We start from the raw sequence: 18664 nt of genomic DNA, 5'->3' as shown, positions 1-18664 counted from the left end.
AGTCTTTTTTGAATTTTGCTGCCTTTCTGACCCACAACCTAAAAACTTTTCTTCTCTTTTTTTTTCAGAGGACCTTTTTCCTTCAGGTAATCAAACTTTTTTCCTATTCAGTTATGGAACTAATATTTATTTTATATCTAATATGGAACATTCTGTGCTCCAGGACCTCAGTAACTAAGGATAAATAAGCCAGATATAGTCCCTGTCCTCAAGGAGGTTACACTAGTGAGAAAAACAACAAAATGGGTAATTCTAATCCAGAATCATGCTGACCTTGTGTATCATGCTCCTACAGATGCTGTAACAAATGACAACAAGTATAGTGGTTAACACAATGGAAATGTATTCCCTCACAGTTCTGTAGGCTCTTCGTGTGAAATCAAGGTGTGACAGGGTCATACTCTCTCTGAAGGCTTTAGAGACGATCCTTCCTTGCCTCTTCCTAGCTTCTTTTTTTAAAAATTTATTTATTTATTCATTTATTTAATTTTTGGCTGCACTGGGTCTTTGCTGATGCACGTGGACCTCCTCTAGTTGCTGAGAGCGGGAGCCACTCCTTGTTGCGGTCCACGGGCCTCTTATTGCAGTGGCTTCTCCTGCTGCAGAGCTCGGGCTCTAGGCGCACAGGCTTCAGTAGTTGTGGCTCACGGGCTCAGTAGTTGTGGCCCGTGGGCTCCAGAGCACAGGCCCAGTAGTTGTGGCGCACAGGCTTAGTTGCTCCACGGCATGTGGGATCTTCCCGGACCAGGGCTCGAACCTGTGTCCCCTGCATTGGCAGGCAGATTCTTAACCACTGCGCCACCAGGGAAACCCTCTCCCTTTTTCTTAGTTTCGTGATTCACACACCTTTCTTACCAACATGCTGTCACACTAATCCCATCCAATCCTGCTTCATTTCAAAAGGTCAGAATTTTCATGAAATAAATAATGTATTATCAGTGACAGCCCCCCCTCTCTGGAGCTCAGGCTTGTGAAGAAGGCTCTGAAAAGGCTCCAGAGTCTGACGCTGGGCAGAAATGCAGCGTGTGGCAGGGCAACCTGGATGAGTCCCAAGAGCAGCATGGTAGGGATATGAAGAAAATTAAATAGGGTCTGTAACAGAGACTAACTGTGGGGGGAGGCGAGGGGAGAGCTCTGCTCTATTTTTTCCTGCTTTAATGCAGTATAACTGACAAATAGAATTGTACAATATTTAAAGTGTATCATGTGCTGTTTGATATACACCGTGAAAGGATTGCCCCCATCAAATTAATTAACACATCCATCATCGCCTTACATATTTACTTTTTTTAAATACAATATAGTGTTATCAACTAGAGTCACCGTGTTATACATTAGATCCTCAGACCTTATTTATCCTATAACTGAAAGTTTGTACCCTTTTCCCAATGAGAGCTGTACTTTATTTTTTTTAAATTTTTATTGGAGTATGGTTGCTTTACAATGTTGTGTTAGTTTCTGCTGTACAGCAAAGTGAATCAGCTATACATATACATATATCCCCTGAGAGCTCTACTTTAGATGGATGGTACAGGAAGGTCACTCTGGGGAGGTGATAGATAGGGTGAGACACAAAAGTGAGAAAGAACCAGACATACAAGAAGATGGGCAAAGAGGGGTCCAGACGGAGGAACCAGAATTTTCAAAGCCTTAGCATGGAAAGCAGTGTCTTTGGTGCACCAAGCCAAAAGAGACATCGCTGGAGAACGGGTGTGCCATGTGGCATGAGAAGGGGCAGCAGACGGCAGATGACACACTCCTTCAGTCCTGTTAAGGAATTTGGATTTTATTCTAGGTGAAATGGGAATCCAATGTCTGGCTTTCTTCCATAAGATTTTGCCCAGATGATACAGTATTTTGGGAGGTATAGTTTCACACTATAGCTATTTGAAAGCATTGCTTGAACTAAAGAAGTAAAATTAAAATTCATCTGCCTCTGCACCAAAAAAGGATGGAGAGAAAACTGAAAACCAGTCACAGAGTGTGGATTTGCCAGACTAAACTGAATTAGCTTTCTGGGGTTTCATGGATAAGTATGCTGGTATAATTTGTAAAACTTGTAAAATAAATGAATTGTAAATGACATTAGAAGGACAGGGGTCGAGAATTCCCTGGCGGTCCAGTGGTTAGGACTCTGCACTTTCACTGCTGAGGGCCTGGGTTCAGTCCCTGGTCGGGGAACTAAGATCCCACAAGCCGTGTGGCCAAAACATAAAATAAAATTCTTAAAAAAAAAAAAAAAAAGGACAGGGACCAACTAATAAAACTACTATTTACTATTTGCTGGTATAACTCACTGAGAAGGTAAGTGTGGATCAAAACATTTTAATAAAATCATTTAAATATACTCAGGGAGCTATCTGCTTAACCTCACCAAATCATTTCAAAACCTAAAGCAGCCCTGTAATAGTGGGAATAACTGCCTCTAATATTGTTTTTGTTTTTGTTTTTTTCTGCGGCATGCGGGCCTCTCACTGCTGTGGCCTCTCCTGTTGCGGAGCACAGGCTCCGGACGCACAGGCTCAGCGGCCATGGCTCACGGGCCCAGCCGCTCCGCGGCATGTGGGATCCTCCCAGACCGGGGCACGAACCCATGACCCCTGCATCGGCAGGTGGACCCCCAACCACTGCACCACCAGGGAAGCCCATTTTTTGTTTGTTTGTTTTTTACATTTTTAAATAAATATTTTAAATAACAAGATCTTGTGACAGGTCTAATAACTTCTGTGATTTTGAGGTAGAAAAGAGTGCAAACAATAACAAATGGATATTTTTATGCTAAGCTTTCTTGAAACAAAGCTTCCAGTACAAGAATGTATTTGTGGACTTCCCTGGTGGCGCAGTGGTTAAAGAACCTGCTGCCAATGCAGGGAACAACGGGTTTGAGCCCTGGTCCGGGAAGATCCCACATGTGGCGGAGCAACTAAGCCCGTGCGCCACAACTACTGAGGCTGCACTATGGAGCCCGCGAGCCACAACTACTGAGCCCGCGTGCCATAAATGCTGAAGCCCGCGCACCTAGAGCCTGTGCTCCACAGCAAGAGAAGCCACTGTAATCAGAAGCCTGCGCACCACAATGAAGAGTAGCCCTTACTCGCCGCAAACAGAGAAAGCCTGTGCACAGCAACAAAGACCCAAAAATAAATAATAAATTAATTTTTTAAAAAAGAATGTACTTGCGCATTCACACAGATGCTCCACGCACACATATATCCGTGAAGAAAGCATGTACTAAATGCTGATGGGCTGCATTGCACTTAATTGTGAAGTTCCATATTTTAAAATTCTTTGAGAATTTAAAAACATTAGATAAGGGATAGTTAGGGAGTTTGGGATTGACATCTACACACTGCTATATTTAAAATGGATAACCAACAAGAACCTACTGTATAGCTCAGGGAACTCTGCTCAATGTTATGTGGCAGCCTGGATGGGAGGGGAGTTTGGGGGAGAATGGATACATGTATATGTAGGGCTGAGTCGCTTTGCGGTGCACCTGAAACTATCACAACATTGTTAATCGGCTATACTCCAATATAAAATAAAAAGTTTTAAAAAGTAAATAAAAAAACATTAGATTGATACATAATATGTCATTGGGATTTCTTAGAGAATTGATTTTGCCTAATTTTTTCCAATATATTTTAAATAAATTAACTTGTTTGCTTATCTAGATATTATCTGATTGATTGGTGGATTTTATATATTTTTTACAAAGCCTTATATTCCACTGTCAGAAACAATTTAGTTCCTGGTACCAGTGATCCTTCTGCAAGGAGACTGAAGCACAGACCTTTCCAAATCAGAGCAGCGTGTTCTAGGACAGCATCTTTATGGAACAAAGCAAACCTCACTTTATGTCATAAGCGGGACATAAAGACTTTCCATAAACCAGAAAATATATATTCAATATCCCTTAGATGGACACAGGAAAATGAACTGTGTACCAGGTTACTAGACTGACTTTCATAGAAAGGAATATCCGTAGTCTTTCTCTTAAATTACCCAAGAATTCACATTACTAAAACCCAATTTCCATGGACAACACGGAATGGAGGCATGATGCCAAGACAATTGGAGACAAAGTTCTAGAATGTAGGCTGAGGATAAAAAAAAAATAAAGGCATGCAGTTACTGGTCTACTTAATTCCTTTTATTCTTACACACTTTAAACAATGGATTATGCCCTTTAATTTTTTGACTTCAAAGGCACATTTGAAAGGTGTTTAGACAGTGCCCGCAGGGCTTGAAATCATTAAACCTGAATTCAGAAGGCTCATCTGGGTGGAGCATTGATCACACCCATTCATCACTAAAGCTGCAGTGAACACAGTTCCAAGTCTCGTGATTCAGAAGTCACACCAGGGCCTTTAAAGCTTTAATACATTACGAATAACATCCGTTTTTGCTGAGCAATTAAAAATATTTTTTATGATGGGAAATTTCATACATTCACAAAAATAGAAAGAAGTGTATAAAAAGCCCTATGTACCCATCACCCAGCCACAGCAATTAGCAACAGAATGTCACTCACGTTGCCTCTGTATTTCTACCCACTCCCCCTCACAGCTGGGTTAATTTGAAGTAAATCCCAGTATCATATTATTTCATCCACAAATACTTTGACATGAGTCTCTAAAAGATAAAGATCCTTTGGGGAAAACATTCTATAATATTATTATACTTAAAAAATTAACAGTAATTCCCTTATATAAATGTTCAGTCATGGTTCAAATACTCCTGATTGTATCACATTTAAAAAGAATAACTGCTATGTTAGAACGAGAAGCTAAAAAAGGTCTACACATTGCATTCATTTGAAGAATGAATTCATTCTCTTAAATCTCTTTAACCTATAGGCTCCCCGTGCCTCTTTGATTTTCATGCAATTTACACATTTTCTTATAGAAATATAAAAGTAGAGAGTCATTTGAAATGTATTAATCACTTGAGCTGGAGAACAGTGCTTCTAAACTTGAATGTACATACAAATTCCCAGGGGTCTTAAAATACAGATTCTGGGGTAGCGCTTGAGTTGCTACAACCGCCCAGGTGATCTGTATGTTGCTGGTCTGGGGACCACTCTATGAAGAGCAAGCCTGTTGAGTTCCACATTATAAATACTGCTGATTTTGCTGATTACATTCCTGAGGTGCTTCTCTGTTTCCTGTGTTTCCTGTAAGTTGATATCTAGAGGTTTGAATGAATTCCAGGTCAATTATTTTGGCAAGAATTCTTCATAGGTACTGCTGCATGCTTTCTATTGCTTCACACCAGGACCACCATCATGTCTGATTGTCCCACATTTAGTGATGTTAAATATTTAGGGCAGTCAACCCCGATATTTCCACTACAGAGATCCCTATTCGTAGTTTTAGCAGCTATTGACATCATCATCATCCGGATGAACGGTTCTCAACACTGGCTACACAGTAGAATCAAGAGTCCTCTTTGAGATCAATTGTATCAGAATCTCTGGGGTTAGGCCCAGGCAGAGAGAGAGAGAGTGTGTGTGTGTGTGTGTGTGTGTGTGCGCGTGTGTGTGTATGCTTGCACACTCGTGTACCTGAATGTGCTTTAAACCCCTCACATGGTTCTAACAGGTATCATGTAGGGCTGAAAAACCATTGGCCTAGATCACTATTTTTCATTCTGGTTTCCAAATGGTGATATTCTCAATCGATCCTTTTTTCTTCATTTATTTTGCTGAGCTCTTAATGCGTGGAAGCGCTGGCTTAGAAAATGAGCCAGGTAACAGGCTACAAAATAAATCAGCTCCCATTCATACCATGAAGACACTCCTCGTCCTCCCAAAGCCACCCTCTACCCTCCCCACAGTCCTCCTTGGTTTCAGGGACCCCCCTCCCCAGGTACCTCAAGCTGTCCAGAGCCTATCACTCCACCAGGCCTCCCCCATCATGCCCCATCAACTTCTCAAGGCTATCTTGGGGAGGTGGGGATGGGCTTCTAATTTCTATACTATTTTACCTTCTTCAAAATGAGCATGGGTTATGTTTCTAAAAAACACTTTCATTTTCAGAAGAAAAGGAAAATGTGAAAGACCCACTTTCTCTAACTCTGCACTTTTGCTTTAAATCCCCATGAGTCATTGAAAATCCTCTTGGTTGACGTCTTTGGGCTACAGATGCCAGCATTAAAATACAGAGATGACTGTAATTTGGAAAGTGAAAAACCTCAGCATCCCCTAATCTCACCCCATTTCACCAGTCAAGGCTTGTCCTGGAAGGAGGATGATCTGCAAGTAGATAAAAAGAGAAAAATCTGAAAACCTGAAATCTTGCCACCTGTCACAGGAGGAAAGCTGGTCAGAATCTTATTCTTCTATCTTCCTGGCTTCATCACTCTCATCCTCTTTCTCTATTTTAAAAATATATCAGTTATTTAGGGCTTCCCTGGTGGTGCAGTGGTTGAGAGTCCACCTGCCAATGCAGGGGACACGGGTTCGTGCCCCGGTCCGGGAAGATCCCACATGCCGCGGAGCGGCTGGGCCCGTGAGCCATGGCCGCTAAGCCTAAGCGTCCGGAGCCTGTGCTCTGCAGCGCGAGAGGCCGCGGCAGTGAGAGGCCTGCGTAGCGCAAAAATAATAATAATAATAATAATTGAACACTTACATGTTAAAGATGATCTGAGTATACAGAGAGGACACTAAAATGAGAGAAACAGGTTTAAAACAGAAGTTCTTTTATTTGAATACTGAATACATTCTGTTGGTACAGAGTGTGCTGAGGATGAAGTATTTTAAAGAAAGAAAAAACACTGGTAGCAATACAATTAAAATGAAAAAAAATAATTTAAAATATAATACAAATGACAAATAGATACAGTAGCATTCTGTGAAGCCCACTTAGGGCATTCCATCATCTGTAGGTTGTAGTTTAATTTAAGCTTATTTCAGACATGAGTATTTGGAACTGTCAAAAAAAAAACCCCAAACCAAAAAACACACAAAACCACATGACACAGCAAATCAAACAGTGTATCACGATTTATTAAATACCTTTAATGAAACCAGTACCTGACGATTAGAAAACAGTTAAACCATTTGTTTAAAAAAAAAAAAAAAAATCCCTCAAACCAGTGTCCATATTAGAGGTGACAGTGTTTCTTTTGCAGTTTCTACCATAAAATAAGACCACGGTGAACATTCCATATTGGAATTTATCTTTTCAATACAAAGAGTAGGCTCTGCCCATTACAGCAGAATGACTCAAATTTAGTTTTCAGTTCCTGCGGATTCTCAGAGCAGCAGTAAGACAAGTCTCAGGATCATCATGAGGCTAGATTAAAACAAAAGATAGGCAAGGGGAGGGTGACTCAGGAGGTGTGAGACGGAAGGGTTGTGCGTTCACCTAACCCATGTGGTACTAAACCCTGGCTCCCAGCGTTCTGCCCTGCTTCTACTCCCTGGGGCAGGGGTGATCTCACCATCCCTGGATCCCTGTACTTGAACTTCCAGATGTGACTGAATTAAAAGTGTTCACTGAATGAAGGAGAAAAATCAGAACTCTGTTCTGAAAATCTGGGATGAACCTTTGTGAGAGAAAGGTTTGGAAAGAAACACAAAACTTTCAAAAACTAGTAAAGGCAAGCAACTTGAAAAACTAATCAAGGGGTGATCTAGGGATGTCATAATTACAATCTCAGCTTCTTTCCACGTTTACGGTCTTGTCTTCTTGACCTATAAACCCTACTTCTGACCCCTTCCACCACCAAGTATCATTATTAGAACAGGGCTATCATTAGAAAGCAGTCCTTTATAATCACACTTTCATTCCCAAATCATAAACATTATATCCAGCCACACTAGAAAATTCTATTGAAAAATAGAAAGGAGAAAATTACCCATTGCATTATCACCTAGAGATTACTAACAATTTGAAATATTACTTCCTATCTTGTTTTTATATACCCAGACTTTTAAAAAATTGAGATCACGCTATATTTGCTTGTTTATTCTGCTTTCATTACCTATTATGTCAATATTTTCTAATGACACTAAACAGTTTTTGAAAACATGACATGTAATGCTTGCTCAATATTCCATTAAGTGGACAAAACACCTATTGAACCATTTCCTTACTGGTGAATTTTCAAGCTGTTTCTAATTTTTCAGTTCATCATGTTTTCCACTAGAAATAAACTTGCAATAAACATCAGTCTTTGTATACATCTCATTATTTCTTTGGAATAAATTCCAAAAAGTGAAAACGTACATCAAAGAAAATGAACATGTCGATAGCTGTCAACATGTAAAGGCAGCTTCCAAAGAATTTAAAATGTTAAGTATAAATTTTTACTTGGTAATGTGCTTAATCTCATGGGCAGAATTACTGAGATTAAGAGAAACTTGAAGCTCCCTATTTACCTTTTTAAAAAATATTAAGTTTTCTCCCTTAAAATTTCAAAGTAACTGCGACAGACTTTCACTTTGTCCAACTCTCTAACAGAGATTATCAGATTTAAATGAATACCTTTACTGTCTCAGACAGGTAAATCTTGAGAAAAAATGAGTCTGAATTTAATTCTTTATTCTGAAAAAGGTAACTGTGTACATGTGATCAGATAGCACAGCAACGCTAAGTGTATTTGATAAAAATGTTCACTCGCACATAAATGTCAACAATTGAATGGATGATATTTTAAGGTTTTATAATCATGCTGATTGTAATACAAATTACTTCGACCTTTTAAGTTAAAACTGACTTTTGCCAAAAATTCAGCACTTCAAAATGACGGCAGAGGAAAGAATAGATCAAAATAAGTTTTTCTTACCTTAAACCTGCAACCAGCCCAGCTGGCATGATTTTCTTGGATCTCTTAAACCTCACCCCCATTATGGTGGCCAGGAAGAAAGCTGTAACTAAAAACCAAACCGGTGCGTGAACCAGCGTTTCAAACATGTTATCAGTGCTTGCTTGGGGAAAAAATGGATTTCATTTCAGCTTTCTAATATAACAACTATTATGTATTGGTACTGAGTTGCTATTTTCTTGAAAAGATAAAGTGCTCTATTAAAACACTTTACAAAATAGCTTATCAAAATAGTTTCTGAGGAAACGAGCACGTTAAAATCCATTCCTGAAATATCTTCAAAAGAAAAGGTCTTTTTCTAACTTAATTTCTATTTATAGAACACTCCTGGGAAGGTCAGGACTGTGTCTTATTCAAGTTTCCTTAGGAACACTAGGCAGTATACCTGGACCCACAAGAGACAGCCAAAAAATGTTTAGTTAGCTGAATGGAAGGAAAAGAATCAGTTTCTAAAGTAAATATTTAAAGTAAGACCTGATTAATAAAATAATCCTAAGAAAAGGCTGACTGTTTTTATTTTATAGCATTCCATTTTGGAAATTTGATGCCGGAAGAGTACATAAAAACAGCCTAATAATATTAAGTTCAGAAGCATTATACCAGCCTTTAGAAGCTAAACCAGCATGATGAGAGAAGCAGTTTTATGGAAGAGATTAGGGCACTGATGTCACAATTTAAGAACTTTCAAGGAAAAATCACTTGCTGATATAAAAAACATGACTGACAATAAACATACATTAACTATTTAAGTGCATATGCATAAAAAGCCCTATATATACATACATATACATGTGTGTGTGTGTATATATATATATATTTTGCTGATATATTTTTATCTTCTGACATAATGTCATTATTAAAAATATCCCTTGCTCTTATTTAAAATAAGGGGAAAAAATCCCACTTAATCTCTTCCTCTCCCTCAAACAAAGAACTGGTACAATTTGTCTTCCTTTGTATTTTCTTCCACACCCACCAGGGCACTTTGAATAATCATCAAGTTAAACAGAGACCATTTCCTTGGTGTAGTTTTCCAAACCTTCCCTGTATTTGTCTTTCAACCCAGACAGAAGAAAGCCAAGCATCCTGGGACTTTAAACACACACAAGTTTTTTCCATTTTCCCTGTGGACATTCTCCTACTATAAGCTCAACAAAGGAAGAAGCTAAAAGAGTCAGCCTTGCTTTTCTAAATCTTAAGGCAAAGTGGGACCTAAAAGCTGTTTGTGAATTAAATAAAATAATGCAAGGCTGTCTCTTTTTAGATGTTTTCACAGTAACACAAACTATGCTAATATGCATTTAGGAGCATTAGCAGAAAATCCAGACATAATTCCTTGCTTTTTCTAATTTTATTTTATTTTTCTAGTAACAAGTTTTATAGAAATATTCTTCTGAGTTGGAAGGCCTGGCAGCAACATCATTATTTTTGATCAGGTCTGTGTAGGAAGGAACAAGAACAGTGTTCTGTCTCCGCACATGCATATGCCCACCTGCCACATCACCAGTATCTTCCAATACACCAAGGCTAGGTATCAAAAAATTATCCCCAAGCTTTGATTCTCCGTAACTGGGAAAAACGCCTTACTCACACAGGGACAATTTTACGTCTCGCTTGTCATTGGAGACACGGTAAGCTCCACAGCCAGCCAAAAATCCAACGGAAAGACCAGCAATCAAAGACAGAACACCACCTGGTGAAAAAAAGTACGGGCTCAGAGAGAGAATCCCCAAATGAAAGGTATACCTTCATCACTCCACATGTGGAAAAATGCATTTCTTCCTGGGCACTGTAACTAGACAAAGCCAAGTTAGGTACCGGCTATCCATGGACAGTTTCTAAGACATGACTGTTTCATGGTGAACCCCAAATGTGAGGCAGAGGAACCCCAGGTACATAGCAATGGGAGGGGTAGGTATGGTGATAAAGCCTGCCTGTAGTATTGCTTCTGACAGTGATTGCATGGTCTTGGACAATTACCTGACTTGTTTACGCCCCTCTTTTATTCCCCCTGTTCTCCTTGCCTCCATTTTTTTACTGAGGTTGTGATGATAAAAATAAGATGAAATGATATTTTCAACTCATGGAGATAGAGAGGGGGGCCTATTCAAACCAAGCGATGGTTCTGTCCTGAATAATTAACAAACCTTCCAGCCTCAACACATCAGGACTCAGGGATGGACTGTGACCACAGAGTAACAGGAAGAACCTGGTCACTGACGCAGCCAGCCAGCCACCAATCCACCCCCTCCCCCACCCAGCGCCCGCCTTGCTCAGCGCTGCCTGGGGCACTGTAATAGACACGAGCACTGCAGGGTGCACGTGCCAGTGCCACTGTCACCAACACACACAGTCCCCACTTCCGGGCACTCAATCTATTTAGAATCTTATCGGATTGGAATCCCTAGGGTCAAGGCATCTCTGGGGTTTTTTGTTTTTTGTATTTTTTTAGATTTAAATTTATTTTTTATTTTTATTTTTTTATTGAAGTATAGTTGATTTACAGGGTTGTGTTAGTTTCCGGTGTACAGCAAAGTGATTCAGTTGTAAGGTATCTCTGTTTTTTAAACAGCTACAGGAAAGTCAGATTGCAGCAGGGTTAAGAACCACCCTTAAATTCAGATCGCAGCACCTCCCACACCAAAACACACAACCCATCCAGAACAAGAAGCCACATGCACTAGGTTGTAGTCTAATTCTACAGGCAACAAGTGAAGGAGGATGCCTGATAACGGAAGTAATCCTCTCCTCCCACACCCTCCAGCAGCCCCAACACACGCACGCACACGCACGCGCACACACACACACTCACACTCTCTCTCTCTCCCCTTTTCCTACCCTTTGAAAAACCGCTAATGAAGGAAGTAACCGTGATAACCATATAGACCTGAAACTCAAGTCCCCCAAGGTCACCAATATAACACTCTTCGAAATATAACTTCATTTAATGAATTTCTTAAAAATATAAGAAGCAAATATGAGACACCATGACTGCAAACGCTTTTGCCTTAAAACAAAGCAAAATAGAAAACTTGATCTTTCATTTTTCTCCATGAAAATCCTTCAATTTATCAACTGGGTTTTTTTTTCCATCTTTGCACAGAGATGAAGAAACCACTTCAGATATGATATCTAAGTAATTTTCCTTTGCAACACACAGTATCAACATAATTCAGTTTTTTGACACTGTGAGTATATAAACAAACCAAAAACCTCATTTGACAATGAGTGAGTAGCCCTGAAGAGGGTAAGTCAATTAATTATGCAATTGATATTAACAGGTAAAGGGAGACCCAGATGCCCAGGCTCTGGAATGACAGGCTCTGTCCACCCAGCCCCATGGAACCCCCATCCTTCCGAGAACCCCATCCACCTCGTGCTTCTTAGCTTCTCGTCCTATTTACAGACCCTCAGACAATCCTAGCACAACCACCAACCTCCCACCAGGTCGCTTATTAGCTTCTTGTCCTGCTTACAGACCCTCAGATGATCCTAGCACAATGACCAACCTCTCTTTGATGAAAAATCTGGTTTGGGCTCACCTCTCCGCTTATATCCCAAAATGCTTCCGAATGTCACCAGGGCTGCATAACCAAAACCAATCAGGTCCATTGGCAAGGTTCAAGTCTAAAGCAAGGTGGAAGAGACATATTTTACAAGATAAGACTCTGGGGGAGCAAAGGTGTATAAAAATGATATGCATTCCACAGAGTTACAGAAATGAGTTTCTCTAACCTACTAAGAAAAGGGCAGCTAGATCTTCACTTCTCCCAGCACTGAGTCCCGCCACCCTCATCACTCTCAAGAACGCTCAGGGCGACACCTGAGGCTGATTCTCCTTCCTTATCTTCAAGACTTGCTGTTCCCTCAGCTGTGTACTCCCTTCCACTTCCCCATGAGGACTTCTGCTCTGGTTAGCCGGGTCTCGTCACAGGGCCGTGATGCTGCCATCTCCGCTTTGCACTCCCGTGCCTGGAATGTTCCCCCGCTCCCCCACCTCCATCCCCAGCCGCCCTCTACGCCCCATCTCCCTCTGAACCTGCTCCCCTTGTCAGCCGCCCCACAAGCTCCTTAACCACTCCTACCTGCACCGTCCACCTGGTCTGCAGCATCTGCTCTTCTTCCTCTAAATTCCCTGATCTCAGCAACTCCACCTTATAATTCTTTCTTTCGTATTTGTACAGATATTTGTCCCCCCTCCTCCTCACATCGAAAAACAGGAAAGGGGTAATGTGGACGTTTGCTTGTTGACTGAAACAAAGATTTCCTTTCTGTTTTTTTTTTTTTTTTTGGCTGAGCCATGTGGCACGCAAGACCTTAGTTCCCTGACCAGGGATCAAACCCATGCCCCCTGCACTGGGAGCGCCGATGGAATCTAAACCACTGGACCGCCAGGGAGTCCCCAAAGATTCCCTTTCAACATGTGCTTTGCACTAGCGTGGTTATGAGACAGCTCTCCTGTGGTGGCAGAGATGCCCACGCTTGGTCCATGGTAAACCATTAAAGGGTACAATGCAGCCCTGGCACGAAGTTAACTGAGTGACCATGACATTCTGCAGGCATCACAGCAGCAGCTGAAACATCCAGGGGCTGGAAGTTCTAAGAAGCTCCACTGAAATCCTGCCTGGGATTCTCTAAGGTGTAGGAGAAAGTGTGCTAGCTACAGGCTGGAGACACGGGTTCTGGTCACTAGCGGCTGCTGGGCCCTGGACCACCCCCCATCCCTAAGAACAACTCCCCCAAAGTGAGGGAAATAGACAAGATAAGCTCTAAGGTTCTTGCAGCTTTTTAAATTCTAAGATTCCTGGTGGTGATTGCACATCTTAAGTTTTTTACATCTCTATTTCCTCCCTGGAGAAAGTAGTTCTTTGCATCTACGAGGAATGGTATATGAGAATTCTTTGTATTTGCACAATTTTCTCACTGCTGCCATTCAGGTTAACCTGGTCTTTAATTCTCTGTAGCAACTGGTAACAAACTGACCCAGAAGAATGGAAAAGGGGTCTTGAGTTGATCTCAGAGAGTAAGCTAGCACTTAACTGTGAGGAAAGGTCTGGGGAGGGAGCCCAAGGCACAGGAGGAGGTGATGGCACTGAAAAGGAGGCAATGATGGAAAATCCTCAACGTCTGTGGGACAAAGAATTAAAACAGGATAGTTGTCGATGCCCAAGAAGTTGTCCAGTGGGATTGAACATATAGGAAGGAAGGACCTGTGTTCAAAAACCATTTGTTGACTGAATGATGGATAAACAAATAATGAGGATGATGTTTCTGGGCAATCACCATGTGCCAGGCACCACCCTAAGGCCTTATATGTAACAACCCATTTAATTATCACCACAACCCTACGAGGTAAGTACGATCCCCATCATTATCCCCATTTTCCAGATGAGGTGACTGAAGCACAGAGAAGGCAAGCAGCAGCCCCGAGGTCACACAGCAAAACCAAGATTTCAGACTCAGAGAAGTCTCATTCCTAACCAGCAGTACCTCTGAAAACTGAGTTAGCTGCTGAAAGAATCAATGTGAAAGTGAGCCTGAGGTTCCTCAGAGTTTTGAATTCTGGATTAAGTAATTCTGCTTGGCCTCGGAGCTTAGCCCACGCTGCACCGTCTTCCACCTGGTGACCTACCATCTTCAGCCCTATGAGAGCCTCACGTCCAGTCCTACTTCCTGTCTTTCTCAAAGAGCTCATCACATTCCACAATGCATGCTTGGACTTCAGTAGCATGTGATATTAGGCAAGTTCCTTAATCTCTGTACCTCAGTTTCTCCATCTGTAAAATAGGGATAATAAAAATATCTACCACACAGAGCTGTTGTGGTGATGAAATGAGTTAATTCTATAAGGCACCCAGAACCGTGCCTGGCACACAATGAACAGCCAACAAATACCAACTGCTCATATAATGATTCCTCTCTTTCACACTTATATACATTTTTAAGCTTGACGTAAACAAGGGCAATACTATTTCAGCACAGCGAGAAATCAACTGAGGTAGGGTGGATTCATGATGCTGGCATTCATAGACTCAAACCATAATAGTACAACCTGCACTTATACCAAATTCCATCAACGACTTTTTCTTGGGCGTCTTCTGTGTGCAGCCAGCAGGAAGGGATGGAAAGCCCCACTGATGGACACGGTCCTGGTATGCCAGGACTTCCAGTGCAGCACCATGGAGGCGGCAGCTGCGTGAGGGAGCCCTCAGGAGGAGAGGCACAGGCAACGCAACCAGGAGCTGCACCTACCGAGGCTTGGAGCCTAAAGGAAAATTCCTCCAGGAAGCAGGGACCCAGCTGAGGTCACGGGAAGGGCAGGAGTAAACCAAGGGAGGAGGGTGGCAAGGAAGCACATGTCCTAGGCAGAAGGGAGACATGTGCAAAGGCCTGGTGGCATGAGAAAGCATGGCATGGTTTCAAAATGGAGATAAGTGCAAGGGGTGTGAAAGTGGGGGGGGGGCTGGTGAGCAAGGGCCAGATCACCCCTGGAGGCCCTGTAAAGGGAGTCTGTGAAGACAGGCTGGGAGGCAGTAAGCCAAGCAAGGGATGATGGTGGCCTGGCCTGGAGAAATGAGGGTGGAGCGAGGTGGGCAGATGTGAGAGGTCAGGAGGTTGACTCAACAAGCCCAGGTGTGGGGAGGGAGCAGGGGGGATAAGCCTCTGGCTTGGACCACTAGGAAGAGGGGAGCCTTGATGCTGTTCCCTGAGACAGGGAACAATGGAACAGCAGCAGGTGTGTGGTGGGGGCAGGAGGGGGGTGCCCTGGAATGATGGAGCCCAACTTAAACATAATCAGTCTGAGATGCCCAACACACAGTCAGGAAGCACCCTTCCACAGAGATGTGAAGCTTATGAGAGAGATCACTCCTCATCAGGTAGTAATTGTGGGACCTAATTCTCTCCTTAAGTTAATCACCTGGGGTGGAAGGCTGGTTCTTCTCCCTCCTCCGAGTCCCCCAGTTCTTCCTCTGACCCTCTCTTGGGGCCCCATCCCTTCTACCTGGTGTAGACTTACTTCCCTTGAGCTTCTCTCTCCTCTGGGCCAGTCAAGCTCCTTGAGGACTAAGCTCAGGTTCAATTCACCTTGTCTTCCTCACAGCACCAAGCCCACTACTGAGCACTTAGGCAGGTGCTTAGTAAATGCCTGCTGAGTGAATGAGTAAGTGAACCAAAGGAATAACTTCTGCCTTAAGACATTACGTAACTGACCTACCCTCGGTATAGCTCTAGTGCCAGGAAAAAGCCCTTCATCGCCTTAGTGAACTGAATGTCGTTCTAAGGAGGCAAAATAAATCTATTCTCAATCCTTGTAAGAAGTTTCGTGCTTACAGCGAAAATTCAAACAAAAGGCAATCAGCTCTGGTGCTCCTTTTCCGTGGCAGGACCGTATGTCCTGCTCAGAATCACACAGGAAAGCCAGAGGCTGCGTTAACAAGGGCGGGATGGGCGTGGGTACGAAGCATCACGTGTTCCCATCGCAAACGCTATGCCCAGCCCTTGGAAAGGCCAGAAAGCATCTTGGGTGCAATGCAGCAAAATGATTTACTGCACAACGCACAAAACCAGATGAAGGGGCCCAGCCTTGCCCTTAGCCCTCCAAAATTTGGGGAAACCACTAAGAAATTTCCCGTAAGCTATTATATAAAAAGCATTTTCACATGCTGAGTATCAATAATTACCTACCTTTGAACTCCTTGAGGCTCGAAAGACACATTTTCGAGTGAAGTCTGGATGGTGCTGGGAAGGTTTAAAACCCTGCCAAGCATTTCTAGATGGTCCAAGAGCCCCACCCTCTTCCCCATCTCTCCTTAGCTCTAGGAAGGTAGGAAGGAGAACAGGTGGGAGATTCAGGACCGCGGAAGGAAGAAACTCCGGCAATTCCCAGGAGGAGGAGAGAAGCGATTCCCCGGGAGAACAGACTCCACCCCCTGCAAAATCCTCCCAAGGTTCTCTGCGTCTTTAACTGCCTATTTCTGCACCGATGCATGAAAATTACGGGCAGGAAAGTCTCGATTGCGAGATGTACAGCTCACCTGCAGCCCCGAGCTGTCTCCGCGGCTGAAAAGAGCAAAGTCGGGAGCTAGGTGCGGGAAAACTTCGTACCTGGAGAAGGGAAGCTGACCCCGCCGCCTGCGCCTTCTACTCTGCGCTTTACCTCCCAGTACTGGGTGGGGCCGCTGATTCCGGGAGGCACCGCACCCGCCCCTCGCGCGCGCATGCGCGGCACTCCTTCCACTGCAGCTCAGCCCTGTCCCGCCCACGCCCGCCGGGCGCCGTGGAGGTTAGTCGGCTCTACCACTTGCAGCGCCTGTACTGTAGCATCCCAGGCGGCGGCCACACCTGGTCACTCGCTCCGGACCCGGCCACTCGCTTCGGCGACCCGGCTTTTGGTCCTGGCCCTGATCCCGGGACTCGGGTCTGGTGCCTCCTGCCGGACGGACCTGGAGTGACATGCATTCGCAAGGAGTGGGCCTGGGTGTACCAGGGATTCCAGATGGCGAAAGATTTTTAACGGTTGAAGAAGTTCCTTCAATATTTAAGGGACGTTTGTGGGACCGCTCCAGCAACCCAGGCCTTTTACATACTCTCCACCAGATTGTCCGCATTTTCAGCGGAGGGAGGTAAGGTTCAGAGAGGCGAAGGGATTTCGTTGTCCACAGACTCACCTCCACAGGGTGCAAAGGCTAGAGCCCGAGTTTGTCTGGTTTCAAAGCCCGAGCACCCTTTATTACACCGCACCATCTACGAAAGCATCTAGATGTGGTGGGGAGACCAGGATCCCGGTTTCACACTTCAAGCCCAGGATTTGCTGGATTTAAGTACCTGAAGGGGAAAGGTACAGAGTGCCAGAATTGAAAGGCACTTTAAATCATCTTTCGTTCCAGAATAATACGTTCTCAGGGATGAACCTTAAATTGATCTGGAATCCTGCATCCTGGCTACAACTTCTCATCTCACTCCAGTTTTGCCTTCCAGGCCACTGACAGTAACTCCAACCCTCTTCCTTATATAATAGCTCTTCAGAGATTTGAAGAAGGCTGTCATCTAGGGCTTATCAAGCAGCTCTAGGGGTGCCGTGGGGCTGGGAATAATAGAATTTCTTAAAATTAAAAAAGAAAGAAATCTTAAGAATATATCTTATACCTTGTGAAATTTGCTGAATCTATTCCTTGTGTTTAAAAGTGCTTCAAGGAAGCAATGAGACTATCTAAGATGAGAAGTCTAAGGTGGGCATAAGGAAATAGGGTTCTGGGAGATTCACAGGAGAGTTGATGGCAGGTACCAGAATGTGGATGGAGGAAGTGGTATCCTGAACTTTGGCTCCAGGTTCTCCCAGCTCTCCTCATCCCCTTCTTTGCCCATCCTTACCTCAGGGCATGCTGGCACCTTTGCGGGTGCATGCTCTCACTCTGTCTCTCTCTCTCTCTCTCTCTCCCCGCCCCCCCCCCCGCCCCACAGACTCCCAGGACACTTTCCCTAACCTGAATAAAACCAAAAACCCTCAGTGTTTTTAACTAATATGAACCCCCCCCCAAGTAAATAACTTCCCCCTGGACCCCAGTGCCTGGATGTATAAGATGCTGAGATCCCTTCCACCCCTGTCACTGAGGTCTTAGAGACTGAAAACAGCCTCATGGTATTCCTACTCAAGGCGTTTTCACCCAAATCGAAAAGAGCAAGGTGAACAACATGCGGGAACAGGAAGGTTCTTAGGCAAAAGGGCCACTGTCCTCTCAACTCACATGCCTCCAGCTGACACCTACTCCGTCTAATGGGAAGGTTAGACAGAGCACGAGACGAGACTGCAGTAAAGCCTATTCACCTCCAC

General features: G+C 43.4%; 1 protein-coding gene across 2 annotated transcripts; it reads right to left on the bottom strand.

Annotated features, from left to right (window-relative positions):
- Positions 1 to 6685: 6685 nt before the first annotated feature.
- On the bottom strand, positions 6686 to 16979 carry TMEM14A (transmembrane protein 14A). 2 transcript variants are annotated; one of them, XM_082847500.1, is made up of 6 exons: positions 16869 to 16979; positions 14465 to 14609; positions 12375 to 12459; positions 10424 to 10525; positions 8794 to 8881; positions 6686 to 7298 (listed from the first exon to the last, which is right to left on the bottom strand). In XM_082847500.1, the coding sequence occupies exons 3-6, from the start codon at positions 12442 to 12444 to the stop codon at positions 7259 to 7261; spliced, it is 300 nt and encodes a 99-aa protein (XP_082703626.1). In that variant the 5' UTR covers positions 12445 to 12459; positions 14465 to 14609; positions 16869 to 16979; the 3' UTR covers positions 6686 to 7258. The 2 variants fall into 2 exon arrangements, with proteins under 2 accessions (XP_082703626.1, XP_082703625.1); XM_082847499.1 differs by lacking the exon at positions 14465 to 14609.
- Positions 16980 to 18664: the final 1685 nt, after the last annotated feature.

This window comes from Leucopleurus acutus (genome assembly GCF_964270905.1).
Source record: "Leucopleurus acutus genome assembly, chromosome: 10".
Classification (NCBI taxonomy): Eukaryota; Metazoa; Chordata; class Mammalia; order Artiodactyla; family Delphinidae; genus Leucopleurus; species Leucopleurus acutus.
The sequence above is the reverse complement of the archived record's forward strand: the minus strand, read 5'-3'. Positions and strand labels throughout refer to the sequence as shown.